The sequence below is a fragment of the Chaetodon trifascialis genome, chromosome 23 (assembly GCF_039877785.1).
Source record: "Chaetodon trifascialis isolate fChaTrf1 chromosome 23, fChaTrf1.hap1, whole genome shotgun sequence".
NCBI lineage: Eukaryota > Metazoa > Chordata > Actinopteri > Chaetodontiformes > Chaetodontidae > Chaetodon > Chaetodon trifascialis.
This window is the reverse complement of record NC_092078.1, coordinates 17,951,206-17,970,937: the sequence shown is the minus strand read 5'-3', so window position 1 is coordinate 17,970,937 and position 19,732 is coordinate 17,951,206. Positions and strand designations below refer to the sequence as shown.

The 19,732-nt window shown below is 41.6% G+C and overlaps 1 protein-coding gene across 1 annotated transcript in view; it reads right to left on the bottom strand.

Moving 5' to 3' along the window:
* The window catches only part of ehbp1l1a (EH domain binding protein 1-like 1a), a 44,845-nt gene extending 25,468 nt beyond the window's left edge, over window positions 1-19,377 (bottom strand). The window contains exons 1-10 of the mRNA XM_070993583.1: window positions 19,108-19,377; window positions 5,544-5,601; window positions 5,287-5,382; window positions 5,114-5,167; window positions 4,792-4,970; window positions 4,442-4,587; window positions 3,254-3,313; window positions 2,611-2,835; window positions 1,248-1,430; window positions 54-260 (exon numbers count right to left, since the gene is read on the bottom strand). Of these exons, the coding sequence (XP_070849684.1) occupies window positions 54-260; window positions 1,248-1,430; window positions 2,611-2,835; window positions 3,254-3,313; window positions 4,442-4,587; window positions 4,792-4,970; window positions 5,114-5,167; window positions 5,287-5,382; window positions 5,544-5,601; window positions 19,108-19,211 (1,312 nt within the window). The 5' untranslated portion in view covers window positions 19,212-19,377. The remainder of the gene's footprint in view (window positions 1-53; window positions 261-1,247; window positions 1,431-2,610; window positions 2,836-3,253; window positions 3,314-4,441; window positions 4,588-4,791; window positions 4,971-5,113; window positions 5,168-5,286; window positions 5,383-5,543; window positions 5,602-19,107) is intronic.
* Between the last annotated feature and the right edge of the window lie 355 nt (window positions 19,378-19,732).

The following is a 19,732-nucleotide window of genomic DNA, read 5'->3' as shown; positions in this document are numbered from 1 at the left end:
ATGAATTGAAAGGTGTGAACTAGACACTGACACATCTCCTCCTGTCCCTGTACCTGTCTCAGGGGCAGATGGCAGACTGGTGGGCCTGGTGAGGGCAGAGCCTGGCTCCCCCACAGAAGTAAGACGAGCCTTGGGCTGTCTGGGAGGAGGTGGTGGAAGTATAGGAGGGAAGGAGCTAATAGGAGCTGAAGATGAGGAGGAGGAGGATGAGACAGAAGAAAAGGAAGGGGCATTCTGTGTTCTCCAGGCACTCGGACAGGCTGAGAGTGGAAAACAGAAAGAATAACAGAAAAGCAAAATAGGATAGTGACGAAAAGTGGTGGAAAGGAAGCAAGCAACCTCTTGCATCAAAATGTTGCATCAAAACATTCAACAGCCTCACTTTTAACAAGCAGTAAACAAGTACAAGAATAGCTGGTTACTGTTGCCAGCTATAAAGTTGGAAGCACAACTGTAACTAACCAACATTAATTCCATGAAACAACAAAACACAAACTCATGGCTTTTGTCTGGCTAACATGCACTCTGCATGGTGGTATGCGTACCAAAGATGGTTTCCTTGGGAAAGAAAAACCTCTATCATTTTATCTTTGACTCTTCAGACAGATAGTTAGCTAACTAGCTTGGCTGTTACAGAAGTAGTACTTAGCTTGGTGTCGTGCATGACAGTTTGCAGATAGTGAACAGTAGTCAGAATGTAATCAACAGTAATATTAATATTACTTACCAGTGGCATGTCATTGCTACCACATGTGGGTAACTGCCTGGTAATGGTAATGCCAAACAGTTGCACGACTGATGTAATGTAATGTAATGGAAATCTTTTTGCATCAGTAATTTGTAACAGTTTTGAAGGGCAATGACAAACAGCTTCTTCCAAGTACTTGTAGTAACGTTTTTTTCCTTCAGAAATGAGTTTGAGATTGTGTTTGGTAAACATGTGTTTAGTTCCCATGAAAGGTTACTACCTACGGGCTGAGGTGAATAGTATGTTGGTGTTAATTATCTGACAGCTGTTATTTCTATATATATTTTCAAGATATATTCATATCTGAAAGATATTTCTTGAAGTAGGAGCCCATGTCTGTCTTTTCTATTAAATATGAATGTAGCATTAGCCCTTTCAGCAAACCAAGACCAACAAATAGTGTCATGTGTAGTGTATAGGTAGTTGTATTGGATAGTCTTCAGTTATACCAATCTTAATTAGAAACCAAACACAATTTTTCAACTGAATTACGTAATACCTGGTTGTGACGCATCACAGGGAGTGGGAGGAGGGAGGGATGAATCAGAGGGTGAAGAGCAGAGAGAAGAGGTGGAGAGGGCTTTAGAAGGGGTGAAGGTAGAGAAACCCTGAGGTTCCAAGGCCTCAGCTGGAGAGGAGTCACTGTGGAAGCTATGGGGCCTTCGAGGAGCTGAAATGGCCACTAAAAAGAGCAGAGAATACACAGGAAGTGGCAGAAAAGTAGGAGGAAAGGGGAGAGCGGGAAGACAAACCAAAAAATGGAGAAAAAAAAAAAGGTCAGTGAAACAAAAAATAAACAGTGTGCCACAGCCAAGCAAACTGCAAACAGAGAAAGTCCATATTGGTTTGGCAAAATCAGGACTAAGACTTAATAACCTGAAAGTAGACCTTGAATGAACTAGTAACCCTCCAAAAATAAACATGTTTGTAGTTCTAGAGAATGATTGGTTGAGACACTCACTTTACACTAAGTAAATTTGAGTGGTAAAAGTGGTTTTGTCATTTTTTTTGGCCTCAAATAATTCATCATTTTGGGAAATATGTATATCTGCTTTCTTTCCAAGAGTGAGAAGAGAGGATGGATACCATTCCCATGTCTGTGTGGTTAGCTTAGCTTAGCATAAACACCAGAAGCAGGGGAGAAAAGATTCAAGAAGCTTCTCCCGACATTCAACTGCTGTTTGCCAAGAAATATTTACAGCACTTAACTCCCTCTCAAACCACAAATTGTTGTTTTTATATATCTGTTTATGCACAGTTGAGCTTTAGGGGTAAGGTTCAAGGATTCAAAATGAAGCCATTCAGTTCATTCCTTGGCAGAGACATGATTTTTATTCTCTTACTGTAGCTTGCCTTATCAACACAGCAGGGGGAGTCTCAAACCAATTAAAAATATATACCATTCTACATATCTCCAGATCATGTTTTAAAGTTGTGGCCCGGTTCTACTTACTTCATTCCAAAAACACTTAACTACAGGATCACACGCTCAACTACGTGACCAGCCTGTTAGAGTGGATAACGATGCATGTGCTTGCATCTTTAGGTTTAAACTCTCCAATCAACTTACATGGAAGGTAGTGTGGTTGACTTTTAAACTGGGTCTTCCACCATAGGAAAGTGAGGTTTTTATCTTGTGAGGTCACTTACATGTGAAACCATACAATTTCTTCTGAATTAATTGCTGCATAAATAACACGTAAAGAAAGTACATTTTAACCTAAATGTTGAATCAGTTTTCAATTATTAAATGCATCTAATATTCCTGGCAACCATACAGAGTGGTATGAATTACAAATCTGCCAAAATAATCCGACAAGATATAAGACCGTACAGGACAAGGAATATCTGTTGACCGATACCTGATCCGGCACTGGGCTGGAAGATTTTGGGAAGTGCAGGAGGGTGAGCACGTGTAAATGCTGGCAATGAGTAGGCATAAGGGGAGGGTCGAGCCTGCTGGGTAGTGCTTGGTGGTCGCATGCGTGAAAAGGATGGAACAGAGGGGTCAGGCAGAGGAGGACAAGATGGGACCGAGATGGTGGAAGAAATGCCAGAGGGTGTTTTCCAATCCATCTCTGAGGTTACTGGTTGAAAGATAAGAGTGAATGGAGGATTGAAAGACAAGAAGAACAAGTAGACAGAGAGACACGAGCAGCAAAATACAGAATAAAGACGTAAAAAGCGGACATGAGGTTTTGCAGCATATTTGATGAAACACATGAGGACAGTGGAGAACAGAGGAGTAGAGGTGAAAAGTGGAAGAGGAATCACATTAACGAATGGACTTTTGAAAAGGACAGTGGACGGACTAAAATGTGTGTTCAAAACAATGAAACTACTCAGAACCACTAAGAATAACTGAGAAAATCACAACAATTGGAGCCACTTTTGTTATATCATAATACCACAAGGCTAAAGATGGAATACTGTGCAGTGGATGGTAGGAGATCAATGAGGACCAAACAGGAGGGTGGAAGAGTAAATCAGGGAACAGAAAGTTACCTGTGGGGCCTGATTCAACTACAGGCCTCCAAGCCAGATCATGTACTCTTGTGGCAGAAGCTGTTATACAAAGACAAAAAGCCACAGCAGACAGAGTAAGTGAAAAGGGAAGTGAGTTTTAAATGGGAAACAAAAGAGAAAGCATCAGTTTGAGAAAGACAGTTCATAGAGAAATAAAAAGCTGAGAGGGGACACCCTTGTCTGACTACACAGGTGTATGTTTGATAGTGGACTGAGTTTCTGTAGATCCAATAATTCAAAGAGTGATACCTCTCCTCTCTAGTTGATCGCATGCTGTCAGACACAAGAGTCAGATTCTACTATTCAGATAGTGTTTTAGCAGTAGATAAAGTATGACCAAACAAACATGCAAATATAGCCACAAGTGGCGACTCCAAGTTCGAGCCCTTTTGCGCTGTTCTGTATAAACAAGGAGTCAGACCAATTACACACTTGTTTTCTCATTACAAAGCCTGCAGCTTTTTAGATCTGCCATTTACGCCCCCTTGATCAGATATGAACGAAGCTCGGTGGAAATGTTCAAGGATGGCACAGGGTGGCTCCAGTGACTTTAATCAGGATTGCTTTAGAGACATGTTCAGTTCTCAGCCAATATGTGATAGGCTACACCCGCTTGCGCCAATCAATATGCCACTTCAGATTTAGCTAATACTTGTACACCCAGAGCATGCACACATGAAACAGGTGAAATTCTGTTCACTGGGTTTAGAGGTACACTTCAAAAACTGAAGATATGTACCATGATTGAAATTTGAAAAAACAAGATTTCAATTTAAAGATACAAATATTTTTCTCAGTCCTGCTAGGCTTAAACCCATTTTGGGGTTGAGACCCCTCAGTGCTTGGACCCTAATAATAATAATAATAATAAACAGGCACAAACAAAACAGGGTTTTGCCCCTTCATGGCTTAAATCCTAATTAATCCAATAACCACAAATGTAACAGAGTGATCCTGGAGTCTTCAGGCCCCTTGAGGGGCTGGGGCCCCAGGCCAGCTGCTCACTTTGCCCACTGATGTGTGCTACCCACAAACCGCAAGACCTGCAGTAATATCTGCCAGCATTTCAATTACAGCCTCAGACTAGGATTCCGTCTCAGACTGTCCCCTCTCTGACTGAATGCGTGTTAATTTGGTTTAACTGCCTCAGTGTGTTCACAGCCTTACCAGTAACATGAATACTGTGTCCAGTTCCAAAGCTGGCCCTCCTGTCTTCACCAGCTTCATCATCACTGTCATTAAAGTCATCAAGATTTCCAATGTCACTCTGTTTCATGCTCATTAGACTGGCCAAACTCTGCATGTCCTCATCTCTGTGGAGAGTAGGAAAAGAAACTTCTTACAACATTAGATGTCTAAGAATGTCTATGTCCAAAAATATCAGTATTGGTCTTCAAAAACCCATATTGGTCCAACATTTGGTTCAACTACTGCCTTAAATTCTGGGGTACAACTAAACAACTTTGAAGAATTACTTAATTTCACTTTGCTGATATGCTGCTAAGTTGATAACTTACGTGGCCTTGCCCTCTTTGAGAAAGACACAAGACAAGTTCAGTTTCAGTGTGGCTTCCACCACTTTGACAGACAGTGGTTTGAGATTCAGTGTTACATCATACTGGGCTGGCGTGGCACTAGCAAACTTCTTCATATTGACATCAGCTGATGCCAACACCTTCCTACGGCCTTTTGTCTCCTAATAAATAAAAACAAAGGACAAGGCAGTTAAATCTAAGCACAGTCAATTCCCTCTTCCTATGTATCATCCATCTGAGTTTTCTAATTAAAAGCAAACATTTAACATCACAACTAAGGTTAACACAGACACAGCAGACTCACATTTTCAATGACAAAAGTCCAGTCCTTGTCTTCAAACTCCTCTGCAGTAGGTTCCTGTTGACAAAGAATTACTTCATGCCATTACCCATCCAGATTAAAAACCAAGTTATCCATTTCCCATCAGTAATCCAATTAATTTACAGCCACAATTACGCAGAGAGTTAACTTCATACCTTGAAGAGTGTGACAGTGATGTCTAAAGTCTCTGGAATCTGCCAAACCACCAGACCTCTGTAGGGGTTTTTAATCCCTGGCTGCCAGCTGTGGAGCTGACAGAAAAGATAACAGAAACAACAGAAACAAGGGATTCAATCTCAAAATTGCTGCTTAGCATTTTAGCCATTTTTCCTCCAAGAATCCTGAGATAAATGCTTATTTTGAATGTTTCTGAATGAATCTCATCTCATCTCATTCTCCTTTGGTCTATTACCTTTGTGCTGTGACGTCTGTTTCTCCTGATCCACACCACTCTCAGTTTGTCTGGTTGCCTGAAATCACAGCACAGCACAAATAACATTTTAGTGTTTCTACTAAGCAAATATATACATACATCATGAGTGATGGTCATCTGCACTCTACTGTACTGTGCTGTAAAGTGTGTAAATCTCACAGTAAGAATTCGAACACTCAAAATGGTGCAAAGTAAATTTAGTGCACTTGGTATCAAACTCTACCAAGTACACTGGAGTCCCAGTAGCAGCTCTGTCTGGCTGCACATGGAGATAGCATTGCTTTGAACTAAATGCTACTGTCAGCATGCTAACATGCAATGACAATATCACTAGATTAGATTAAAATTCAAGTAATCACAATTCATCCTGAAAATAAACATGAATGTCTGAACCAAGTTGCATCACAAAAAATCCATAGTTGTTGAAATACTTCATTCACAACCAAAAATGTTAACCTAATGATGATGGTAGAGGAAAAGTCAGGGTCAGCTTTGGGACCAAAGCCAAGAGGTTTCAACCTATGGGGACCATAAATTATACTAAATGTCACAGTATTCCATCTAAAGAGCTATTTCAGTCTGGACTGAAGTGGTAGACTGAGTCACACTGGCATCCCTCGAGCCCCTTCTGTGGCCCAAAGAACACTCTTCTTCCCAGGAAGCTCTGTTTCCTTGTTTTTCTGTTCCTGTTTGTGTCCTATTATTGTTTCATAGCTGCATCAACCCATTATCACCTCAGCAATCAGCAAATTATCATCTAATTTTACCAAATCTTATAACGCAGTCTGGGGTAGAGCTCAGGCTCAGGAGATGATGGCTTGTCAAAAACAAGCCAAAAACCATGGAGCAAGCACACAAGCCCATCTGTGTGCTTTCAAAACACTGAGTTGAAGAGTTCAGCCAGGAGAAAATTAAAATCTTGTGACTGTGTGAGTAAGAAGGCCATGATGGAGGATACATCTCCTCAGAAAAAACTGCTCTGATTGTATATGTGCCTGAGACTTTAGAACAACAGCTCTAACAAAGAAAAAAGGAAGTCATGTCAAGTTTTTGTGGCAGGTATTAAACATTTATAAGAGCGGTCAAAGACTGTAAACGCTGTATGAGAGTGATACTGAAGATATTTGCGGATCACTTCCTGTCAGTTTATGGCCTACACCATATGTGTGACTTCCCTATTTCCTATTTGTTTGTGAGTTTTTGTCCTGTTCATACAGCAGCAGATCTGTAGGAAAGAGCCACAAATGTGTACCATGACGGATAAATATCTCACTATCCCCTAATGTGTTTTTTTTCTGATGAGTAAAGTCATATCCACAAATATCCAGAAAAAATTGCAAATACTCATAAGGTATTCTTTAGAAAACTTCTTGAATGTAAGGATTTGCTGCCTTTCTTTGTCGTTTATTAGTAGTGCCTTCAGGAGAAAAATGCCAGAGAGGTCTGAAAAGGCCTGAAAACAATCTCAGTCCCCACCAATGACAGTGGGAGGGGCCAAGAATCTGGAGACTGGGAATGGGCAAATGGACTGAATCTGTTTTTCAACAGATTTGATTCTACCCCTGTTTCCTCCCCCACCCACCAGAGCCCATAACTAATGGCGTTAATTCTCCACATCCCCTCCTTCTCCCCAGGAGCTTCGCTGACATCAACAGCACATTTCTCACACCACTTAACCACACTCCACTCCACATGAGAGACTATAAACCCTTCCCCCCAAGTGATAGTCTCAATTTGATGAAGACCATGGAGAGGATCATACTCAACAACCTCCATCACCTGGTGAGCAGCAAGCTGGACCCCCTACAGTTTGCATATAGACCGGGCACTGGTGTGGAGGACACAGTCATGTACCTGCTTCACAGATCTCTTTCCCACGTGGAGAACACTGGGAGCACTGTGAGGGTCATGTTTTATGACTTCTCCAACAATCACTGCTCAGGGGGAAGCTGGAAGGTGCTGGAGTAGACTGCCATCTGGCTGCGTGGACCATCAACTACCACACCAACGGACCACAGTATGTGAAGCTTAGCAACGGTGTGTCTGCTGTGGCAGTTTGCAGCACAGGGGCTCCGAAGGGTGCTGTCTCCTTTCCTCTCCACCCTCAACACATGGGACTTCAGACACAACACAACACTTCCTGAAGTTCTCCGATGATACAGGATGCACCCAGGATCACTGGACGTGTATCACAGGGGAACAAACTATAAAACAGGGAGGTTATCACCAACTTTGTTGAATGGTGTTAATTGAACTACCTGCACATAAATGCCAGCAAACAAATGAGATGGAGATAGATTTCCACAGGAAGGTATCACAGACTACACCGTTGAACATCCAGCATTTGGACATTGAGATTGTGGGCAAGTACAGATACCTGGGTGTTCACCTCAACCACAAACTGGACTGGACAAACAACACAGATGTCCTGTACAAGAAGAGCCAAAGTCGATTCCATCTGCTAAGAAGACTGAGGTCCTTTGAGGTTTAAGAGACAGTTAAAAACATTTTATGACTCTGTGGTGGCATCTGCAATTTTCTATGCAGTGGTCTGCTAGGGCTGTGGAAGCTCTGAGCTGGATAGAAAAACACTGAACAAAATGGTCAGGAGAGCTGGCTCTGTCTTGGACTGCCCTCTGGACACCACCGAGGTGGTGAGTGAGAGGAGGACGTTAGCCAAGCTGACATCCTTCACACCTCCAGCATGAGACAGCTTAAGCAGCTCCTTCAGCAACAGACTGCTGCATCTACTGTGTAAGCATGAATGTTTCCACAGGTCCTTCATTCCAACAGCTGTCAAACTAACATCATTTAACATTTAACTGTCAGCATCATTTTACACAGCACTGTGTTGAGGTTGTTTCACATCATGACATCCCAAACCTACTGTTTTGCGCTACTGCTGTTAGGCTAAACGCTGTAAAGGTGAGAAAATGAGTAACCGCAGGAAATGCAGTAAAATTTGATATAAAGCATGTTTTGTACATTAGTAAATAAATTTACACATAATTTCACATTATTTTGGTAATAAACTAATTTAAGCAACAAAAAATCTGAGGAGCCACTTGGGAGCCGAAAGAGCTCTTTTATGAAAGCTGAGAACCGGAGCTGCAATTCCCATCACTACTTGTCAGGTATCATTAGCCTTTTACTGACTCATAAATGATGATGGTTAGGTAAAAAAATGTGTCCACACTGGTAATCAGATGTGATGTGAGTGTAAATTATCTAACATTAATGTTTTATGTAATCGTATAGACAAGTAACATTAGACACGGAGGAGCAGTGGAACAAAGTGAAGGAGAGCCGAGTGAAGGAGCAGGAGAGAGAGATGAGAGTAGAGGAGAAAAACCTAAAGGGAAGCACAGGCTATCAGCTGGGACCCTAAATGGGTTGAAAAAAATAGCCAGTTCCACTCATGGCTCTACCACACTGATAATGGTAAGTGTTGATGAACTCTTTTTTCCTTTCCTTTTTTTTGCATAATATACATGTCAATATTTCTGTTAAATAAATAAAAAATAAAATAATAAATAAATTCAGTGTATTTCCATTGGCTGCACGGTGGCGCAGCAAGAAGGTTGCCGGTTCGATCCCCGGGTCGGGCAGGGCCTTTCTGTGTGAAGTTTGCATGTTCTTCCCATGCATGCGTGGGTTCTCTCCGGGTACTCCGGCTTCCTCCCACAGACCAAAAACATGCTCATTAGGTTAATTGATGACTCTAAATTGTCCGTAGGTGTGAGTGTGAGTGTGAATGTTTGTCTGTCTTTGCATGTGGCCCTGCAATCGGCTGGCGACCGGTTCAGGGTGTACCCTGCCTCTCGCCCATTGTAGCTGGGATAGGCTCCAGCCCCCCGCAACCCCGAAAGGGATAGGCGGTATAGATAATGGATGGATGGATGGTATTTCCATTGTAAGAGCAATGATCAATAATGCCACTTTACTCCTATAGGAATGTTCTGCCGCTTATGTTGGGAGCATAAGCATTTTTTATTTTTACATCCAGCCTTTAAAAAGCAATTTTCAACTGGCCATTCAATAAACAGGTTGTAAAAGTAAAATCTGCAGTCAAGTGTCAGTTGTTTATGCTGCCATGGCTCCCCAGAGAGCCTGCCCCCGCTGCTGAAAAAAAATCCTGCATATATATGTGTGAGTGTGTGTGTGTGTGTGTGTGTGTGTGTGTGTGTGTATACATACACACACACACACACACACACACACACACACACACACACACACACACACACACACACATATATAGTTAATCCTATTTTGTATTCCTTTTTATTGTCTACTACTAACTGTTGAGCAAACTTTTAGAAAAATGCTAGTGAATGGAGGCTTTGTTTGTTAATACTGCTCAAAGGTCAAGAATGAACTTGCATAGACAACTATGATAAAGGTATCCAGATATGATTTCAAGATAAGGAACCAACCAATCACAAAATACTTTTTGTCTGTGGTTATAGTTCAAATACAAAATATTGGTGAGTTCATAAGTTTCTCATCAACAATGTTTGCCAGCAAACCACATACACACATAAGCAAAACCAGCAGGTGTAGTGCAGAAGACTGGCAAACTGCAATGTTGCTCCCCTCCAGTTCACTGTATACTCTGTTTACATTATATTTCTGTATACATATATTCATTCTCCCATTGTCCTCTGTTGAAACCAAAACAACCAAACCAAATTCAAGCATGTGTTTCCTGTTTCAGTGCAATCTCCAACTGCAACAACATTTTATTGGACTTTAATAGCTCTAACCCACAAACGTGTCATGATCACAATAAACAAATATTTCACTGTCCACAATTGTGTATCTACAAAAGTACAAAGCAGTTTGTTGTTGTTGTTGTTGTTGTTGTTGTTGTTGTCGGTCAACGTTAATGTTGGGTTAACCCAACCAGCATCTGTGGCTATGGTTCCACTGCTGTCTAAGACATTAAATCTAAGGCTGGGATATGATTAGAGGTGGAAGAAGTATTTAGATCCTTTACTTAAGCAAAAGTACTAAAAATATTAACTTTATAATAATGATGATAAGATTTTTGTAAATATATGTTTTGAATTTTATGTGAGCAACACATATCAAACAAGTTGGGAAAGTTGGGCTGCTCAAAAAAACATCTGTTTGAAACATTCCGCAGGTGAACAACAAAGTTACCACACACATACCGATCAGGCATAACATTATGACCACCTGCCTAATATTGTGTTGGCGCCCGTTTCACTGCTAAAACAGCCCTGATCTGTCGATGCCTGGACTCCACTAGACCCCTGAAGGTGTGCTGTGGTATCTGGCACCAAGATGTTAACAGCAGATCCTTCAACTCCTATAAACTGCGAGGTGGGGCCACCATGGATCAGACTTGTTTGTCCACAGATGCTTGGTTGGATTAAGATCAGGGGAATTTGAAGGCAACACCTCAATCTCATTGTTGTGTTCCTCAAACCATTCCTGAACCATTTTTGCTTTGTTGCACGGAGCATTGTCCTGCTGAAAGAGACCACAGCCATCAGGGAATACTGTTTTCATGAAAGGGTGTACATGGTCTGCAACAATGTTTAGGTTGGTGGTACATGTCAAAGTCATATCCACATGGTTGGCAGGACCCAATGCTTCCCAGCAGGACATTGCCCAAAGCACCACCTCCAAGTGCCACGTGTTCCTCAGGTAAGCGACACACTCGCAACCAGCCATCCACGTGATGTAAAAGAAAATGTGATTCATCAGACCAGGCCACCTTCTTCCAATGATCCGTGGGGCAGTTCTGATGCTCATGTGCCCATTTTGCAGCCGTGGACAGGGGTCAGCATGGACACCCTAACTGGTCTGTAACTATTCAGCCCCATACACAACAAACTGCGATGCACTGTGTATTCTGACACCTTTCTATCAGAACCAGCATTAACTTTTTTGGCAATTTGAGCAACAGTAGCTTGTCTGTTAGATCGGACCACACGGGCACGTATGGAGCGTATGGAGCGAAGGCTGCGCTCCATACGTGCATCATTGAGCCTTGGCCGCCCATGACTCTGTCACCGGTTCACTACAGGAACCTTCCTTGGACCACTTTTGATAGATACTGATCACTGCAGACCGGGAACATCCCACAAGAGCTGCAGTTTTGGAGATGCTCTGACCCAGTCATCTAGCCATCACAATTTGGCCCTCGTCAAACTCGCTTAAATCCTTACGTTCATTTTCCTGCTTCTAACAGATAATCCCTTAATGACAAAATGTTCAGTTGCTGCCTAATATATCCCGACCGCTAACAGGTGCCATGATAAAGAGATAATCAGTGTTATTCACTTAATCTGTCAGTGGTCTTAATGTTATGCCTGACCAGTGTATATATACAGTGTGTCCATGGGACATGGGAGAATTTGATCCTAAACGTATGACAAATTCAGAATTTTATTTTCTTTTGACAGTTATTTCTGGAGCAGCCCAAAGTTGCACAGGGTATAGGAGGCCCAAGTCAGACAGGACAAGAAACATGAGACCATCAGATAGGCTGTAAACAAACCCCCAGATTTGCCAAAATTTATCTAAGAAAACAAACAATCCAATGTCACAATCCTGCAATTATGCCCTCTTTGAAAAAGCAGGGATAGTTTAAACTGCTCTCTGATCCTCGTTTCATTCTCATATTCACTACTTCACTTTGAGTGCTTTTGAAAGTATGTTCTGTTATCTGTTTGTAGGATTCCTGGTAGATCCATCCATGTTTTTGTGCATTTTTTTGTGGAAAAAAAAACCTGAGTGGAAACACTGGAAATTAAAAAAAAGCGAAAAAATGATGATGATAAAAACAGCTGTGTGCTTCACTGAGGTGCAAAAGTTACAGTAGTAGCTCGTAAATGATGACATACGAGAAGCATGTGACCTAAATGTCAGTCTTTCCCTGAAAAGATGAAAATGTCAGATCTGTATGGAGCCATGAGGAAGACTATTCCCTCCTCACATTAATGTAATACATGTCATATTTCCACGCTGCCTTTCTTTTGTTGACATGACATCATCTTGTTGTGTTCTGAAGAATTAACAACAATCACACTTTTCTTTTGTATGTTTCCTGCACGTTAAGCTATGAAAATAAGAGTCAAGTTGTAGTAAACCAGCATTACATGAGCATAATTCATAGCATGAATAAATCAAACACTGGTGCAAATGATCAACTACTGGCAGCTTCAATTCAAAATAAATTGAATCAGTGCTGACAGGATTGGCCTTTAAAGAGGCTACTGATTGAACTCTGGTGGGGACAGTGTGCCTGGGCCTCCTTCTCATGTTGCATGACTCTTATAACCAATGTGTGCATTAGTGAGAATGGTTGTGAGAGTGAAAGAGAGAGAACAGAAATAGACTTCTGCCAGCTGAACTTCAGAGAGGCTTAACAGCAATCCTACACCTGCTGCTCTATTTGTCACAGACATGATCCTATGCTGTAGCAACAGCCTGACCTACAAATGTACGATAGTGTTTTTAGCTCCCATAGACTGCAGATTAGTGGTTTCCAGAGTACAGCTTCTTCAGACAGAATATGTATCATTCCCATAACACACACAGACCTGGGCACTGCAAATAACTGAAGTGTTTGTTTTATCCGTTTGAAATATGGGGTGTTTGAGCTTCACCATATGAGGGAATGCTGGATGGTGTGAGGGAAGCTGTTGATCATATAACTTCTAAATGTTTTCCCAGACTGTCTAAACTCTGTGATACTTCAGTGTAGGTGGTGTTTCCTAATCAGATCAGGGAGACAGCCCGTCTAGCTCATCCACATTTTACACATTCTTGTCAGAGACTGTAGAAAACACAGCTACACTGTACTGTCTGTGATGTCGCCCACTGGTCATCCATGTTCACCCAGGTCACCAATTTTAAAGGCCCAGCTACACATAAATAAATGTTTCAATTTCTTTTGCATGTTGTATCCTTCTTTTCAGGACTGTTTGGGTGTGTACAAACTGTGATTAGTTGACACCTCTCTTTCCTATTGGACAAGAGGACAAGAAGAAGTAGAAAAAGGAGGAGAAGGAGGATACACAGAGGAACAGCAAGTTCAGCACAGTGTTGTCATGCTCATGACATCAAATTGCTGCACCTGGTGGCCACGCAGTCTTGACAGCCAAACATGTCATTGTGGTCGTGGACGTTTTTTTGTAGTTTCAGAAAAAAGACAACACAACTGCTATTTGCAATACATGTTCCAGAAGAATTACAAAAAGGCAACAAGTCTAGAGTTTTAACACAAATCTTGTACAGTGATGTAGGGTTTGATTTGGTCAGAGCTATGGAATATTAAATTGTCTTAACCTCAGGTGTGAATAAAGTACAGGTTTCCAAACATCTTTTTAAAACACCAAAATGTGAACTTGTCCTTATCTATCTATTTGAATGTTGTTTCTACCCAATATTACACCAACATTTCTAAGATTCACTCTCATCACAGATGATAATGCCTAAAAACATCCACCTAACTCTAATGAAATGGCACACATAATATGTAGGTTGAGGTGTGAGCTCACTGCTGTGTGTTCTGGGCTTTCAGGGCATCACATGATGTTAGAAAGTGTGAACATGTTCTGACGCAGCCTCATAAGGAGCTGCTCTGTGTGACATTAACTCTGTTTCACAGAAATTAAGGAAGTACTCTGGGTTTGAAAGCACTGTAAACATGTAAATATAAACATTTACCAAACTGTTCCATACAGCCACATTGTTCTTGAGGTCTGGACATTAAGCCCTGGGACACACTGTGATCTCTCTCTATTCAGTTCAATCATTGCAAAATGATGGAAACCAATTTCTGTCGATACATGAAAATGAAATGTTGAAAAGTCAGGACTGATTCTAATCAATCACCAAAGAGAGAGAGTTAAGCAAAACTTTTACTTCCTGTACCAAAATTCTGACTGTGAAAATTAAAATTACTAAGAAACAATTACAAGACTTTATATATATATCCATATATATCCATCCATATCCATCCATTTTGTATGCCGCTTATCCCTTTCGGGGTCGTGGGGGGGGCCGGAGCCTATCTCGGCTGTCAACGGGCGGGAGGCGGGGTACACCCTGGACCAGTCGCCAGCCAATCGCAGGGCACAAACACACAACCATTCACACTCACACTCACACCTAGGGGCAATTTAGAGTCACCAATCAACCTAATAAGCATGTTTTTGGTCTGTGGGAGGAAGCCGGAGTACCCGGAGAAAACCCACGCATGCACGGGAAGAACATGCAAACTTCATACAGAAAGGCCCGACCTGGGAATCGAAATGGCGACCTTCTTGCTGTGAGGCACGCGCACTACCTGCTGCGCCACCGTGCAGCATATATATATATATATATATATATATATATATATATATATATATATATATATATATATATATATATATATATATATATATATATATATATATGAACACACACACACGTACATATCAGAAAATGATATATTAGGCCCATAACCTAAAGAGATTTTTTAAGATTTCCTTAAATGTGTTCTTTTAACAACTGCGGCCAAGAAATGTGCTCGTTGGTACATTTGGCAGTTGAAAAATAAACTTTATTTTTTACTCTTTAGTTTCTTTACTGTCTGGTAAACAAATTCTAGAAAGGTGGCACTGTTTCAAAACACGTCTTTGGCATTTCTTCTTTCTTGTCAATCATCAGCTGTATATGCTGATAATATATGTGCAATGAGCTAATATCAGATGATATGTCCCTCGTAGTCAGTCCAAATTTGAACTCAAAATGTTGTCTTTTTATGTCAGAATCAGGATAGTAAATCAATTCTGACTATTTCAAAATCTTGACTAGGAAATTTTTTAACTTACCTTAAGGGTTTTAATTTTTGCCAATGCTAACAATCCATCTCCACCTGCCAGACCCCTTTAAAAATGCATTACATTACATATATAATACATTTACACCCTGCTGTACATTTCATTGTGTATCACAGTGGAGTGCATAACTGCAGTGCAGAACAAGCAAAGTGTTTCATTTCTCACACTGTGTGCTTAAATACCCTCTATGACAGAAACATGTTGATACTGGTCGCTATGTACGATACTTCTTGAAAAGTAGAACAGTGACAGGAAGGTAGGCCACTGTGCAAGCCAGGGCTGGAGGATTGGAAGAACATGCTGACTGCACCATGAGTAATGATAATGGAATTGAGGGAACTCCTGCAGTGCCAAGACTGAAGCAGTCAGGCCAACAGATCAAACACTAACAGCACATGATTGTTATCTACGGTTCAGATTTACACCCTCACCTGCACACTGAGGAGGGTGTTTGCTGTAAAGCCTAAAGATTTCCATCAGTATCTGACTATTCAATGTGTCTGTGAACATGCTGAAAATGACTAAGTGACATTTTCAGTGTTTCCCCAAAGACTAAGAGCCAGACTACATATGACTGATCATTTTACCTTTCAACTGAAAAACTCATTTCTTAGACCAAGGCTAGGGTTTGAGCCTCAGTACATTTTTGCCACCAAACCAAATGTGACATGTAAGTATCAAAAACTGGTCTGGTACCAAGAGCTGGCACACAATGGCTTCTTCTTAAACTGCATGCACAATTTGCTCTGCTTCTCACCCCAAGAACAGCCACTGGAGCTCTGTGTTTACAACTGTATGGAACCACCAAAACAGCGTGGAGGAAGGCTTAGCCATGTGCATCTCTGCCTTTATTGAGACCAAAATGCTAAACTGGGTTTGTGTGATTCACAGATAGTGAAATGGACTAACAATGCTGAATGTCAAGCATGATCACGATGTACAGTAATCAAGAGTCTTGCTCAGTGTTTCCAACTTCCTCAAATGGAGGATAAATGCCACCTGTCAGTTAGCACTGAAGAAGCCTCTTGCAAGTCCAAAACCTCAAGGAAGTCCAGTTGCCTTTGTAAAGCACTTAGAAATTAGATTGAAGATAACTGCTGCTCTGCTGAACGCATGCTTTCTCTGTTTTGCTCATGTCATGCTGGTCGATCTTGATGTTAGCTATAAACTTTATTGTTACAGTGACCGCTTGGAAGAGGCATGACTCTTAAGAGTGCTCTGAAAGTTAAGAATGGGCATAAGCAATTTAACAATCTCAGCTTTGGTCCTCAGCTAGGCAAGTCCACTTTGAGGTAGTATTATCCAGAGAAACATGTAAACAACTTCACCACGGGACCATCTCATGTTCACCAGCAGCAGCATGAAAATCCACAGAGCATAAAAACATTATGTCCACTGCGCCAGTCTATGTTCATCATGTTGTCCTCTGCTGTTCTTTATGATTAAAGTCTGTTTTCTTCTACCAGTAAACTGACAGAGTCCCTCGCTCAGCGTTAGCTTATAGCAGGAGCAGTCCACGGTGAGGAGGAGCTCGTTTTTTGCAGAGTTTTGAGTTTGTCTGGGATTAGCAGCCCATAAACCCACTGCCACCAGTAAAATACTGGTCACTCTTAGCATTAACTAGAAATGTGACTATTACTGAATTAAAACTACCTTTGAGCTCTGGGTAAAGCAAGAGCACAGCGGCAGCTTCTTCTGTGTCATTTAGTCCACTTGAATGTCTGTTTCAGACAAGAGTTGGACAACTGAACACCCACAACAAATGCAATACCACCAATTCACTGCCATTAAAATTTGGCCATGACTACTCTGACTTAGATGTTCCAGAACAACAGTCTATCCAGTTTCTAATAAAGCCCAAGATTGTTCATTTCCAACAGTGTTGAATTTTGAAACCTCGGGACCATTTTTGATTCTTCGATTAAATGTGCCAAACAAAACTATCCATCCATCCATCCATCCATTTTCTATGCCGCTTATCCCTTTCGAGGTCGTGGGGGGGCCGGAGCCTATCTCGGCTGTCAACGGGCGGGAGGCGGGGTACACCCTGGACCGGTCGCCAGCCAATTGCAGGGCACAAACACACAACCATTCACACTCACACTCACACCTAGGGGCAATTTAGAGTCACCAATCAACCTAATGAGCATGTTTTTGGTCTGTGGGAGGAAGCCGGAGTACCCGGGGAGAACCCACGCAAGAACATGCAAACTTCACACAGAAAGGCCCGACCCGGGAATCAAACCGGCGACCTTCTTGCTGTGAGGCACGCGCACTACCTGCTGCGTCACCGTGCAGCCCACAAATGAAACTAGTACTTAAAAAAAAAAAAAATTCTTTAGTGAGAGGGAGGATTTTCCAAGTGCGAGTCTGAGCAAAAGTAAGTGTATCTTATCATTCTGAAAATTTTGAAAAACTAAAAAGCGATCCATGCCTTTATTACCTTTTGCACCAGTCATACCTCGTCCATGGGCACATGGGTGTTTTTCTAAACAAAGATTTTTCTATGGTTTCAGCCTTTAGTCCTTACACAAATGCAGTTTTAGGTCACTGAAATGAGAGTTTTTTGGAAACTACTTCCAGGGAAAATCTGATTTCTTACTCTTTTTTTTTCTTTTTAGATTTATTGTTTGGTTTTGTTTTGTTGTGCTATGAGTACGTATATTTAAAGCTGAAAGAAAGAAAGAAAGAAAGAAAGAAAGAAAGAAAGAAAGAAAGAAAGAAAGAAAGAAAGAAAGAAAGAAAGTAGTGGCTGGAAGAATATGGGCCCAAATAAATGTTGTCCCCGGGCCCCCAGACAAGTTTAATCCAGCCATGGTGCCTTGTCTGAAGTTTCCCTGGGGAGTAGGGTGGCACTGAAGGGGAACTGAATTTATGACTTCACTGTTCTACTCACCAGGTCACAGCCCTGGTGGTGCTGATGACCACATCTTTGCTCCAACTGCACACCTGACTCTCTTCTGTCATACATGATCACTGGTCTCTAGCATGGCTCCAGGCTGCCATAGTAAACAGGATGCTCTACCACATGAAAACTACAACAGGCTGAAAAACAGAGGCGGAAGTAATGGGACGTGCTCTCTGAGGGAGCGTCACCATATTTTGATGAGACAAACTCACTTGGCTGCGTTATTAGCATAAGAAGGAAAGCCTTCTGTAAAACATGGTGCATCTAACGACTCAGTTCACGGACTGGCTCTGTCGTTTTCATTCACACCACGCAACCTCGCAGAATCAGGAATCAAAACACAATGTTAAAAGTTAAAAAAAAGGCTCCGTCAAAAAAGCATTTTGGCAAAAAAAAACAACTCAACTTTTAGAGACAATTTAGGGTGTTAACTTCCGCCCCACACTGTGTATCGCACAGCACGTTAATAATGATGGAATAACGCTTGAATCAATACTAGGTTGAATTTTATTAACAACATTATTGGTTGTCATATGTCGTTTAAGCCGAACAGGGTCGGAAATATCACTCAGGCCATTTTGTTCTGTGGCGTACATGACTTTGCCGAAGAGAAAAATGTTCATATTTCTGAATGGAGTGTGGTACCACTTTCTCTTCCGATACACGCTGAGGCTGTCAGTGTAGTAAACACACAGGATGGTCCTGATAAAGGAGACGCGACACACATCCACAACATTACCAAGCTGAAAGTGTCATCACATTTACTCACCATTTTTTAGAGCATTCTATCATCAGTTCTTGAAAGGAAGCAGCAAACTGGAACTTGGACGCTTTCTTTCCGACCCGCTGAAGCCGCTTCCATACCGAAGTCATGGTGATCCTTGTCAAATAATTCACACGGCAATGATACGAAAGAGCTGTGGAACCCTGCTCCCGTGTCCCTCCGCCAGGACTTCACCGGGGAAGTAGACGGAGAAACTCCACCTGTTTCTCGGACAGCTCCTCTGCAGCAGTGTGTAACCTTGTCACCGGCATCCACTCCATAGAAGGCTAAACAAACACACGCCTTAAGTTATAGCTAGCGTCAAGCCAAACTAGCTGAAACGGAACACTGGAGAGTATGACTTTCAAAATAAGTGTGTATAAACTGTCTAATGATCAACAGCAAAAAGTCAGGACTCATTTTTGCAGTTCACATTAGAGACATCTCAGCAGCAACACAGGAGGCATCTTATAAAATATATGGCCCAGTAACAAGACACTGCTGTACTTGAACCCCCCCCCCCCCCCCAATTTAAAATTGGTCATTGCTTTTTTCCACCAACTTCCTGTTTCACTAGAGTTTATTGTGTCTGCTTTGACACAGCTGATATGGTTATTATGCAATACTCTAA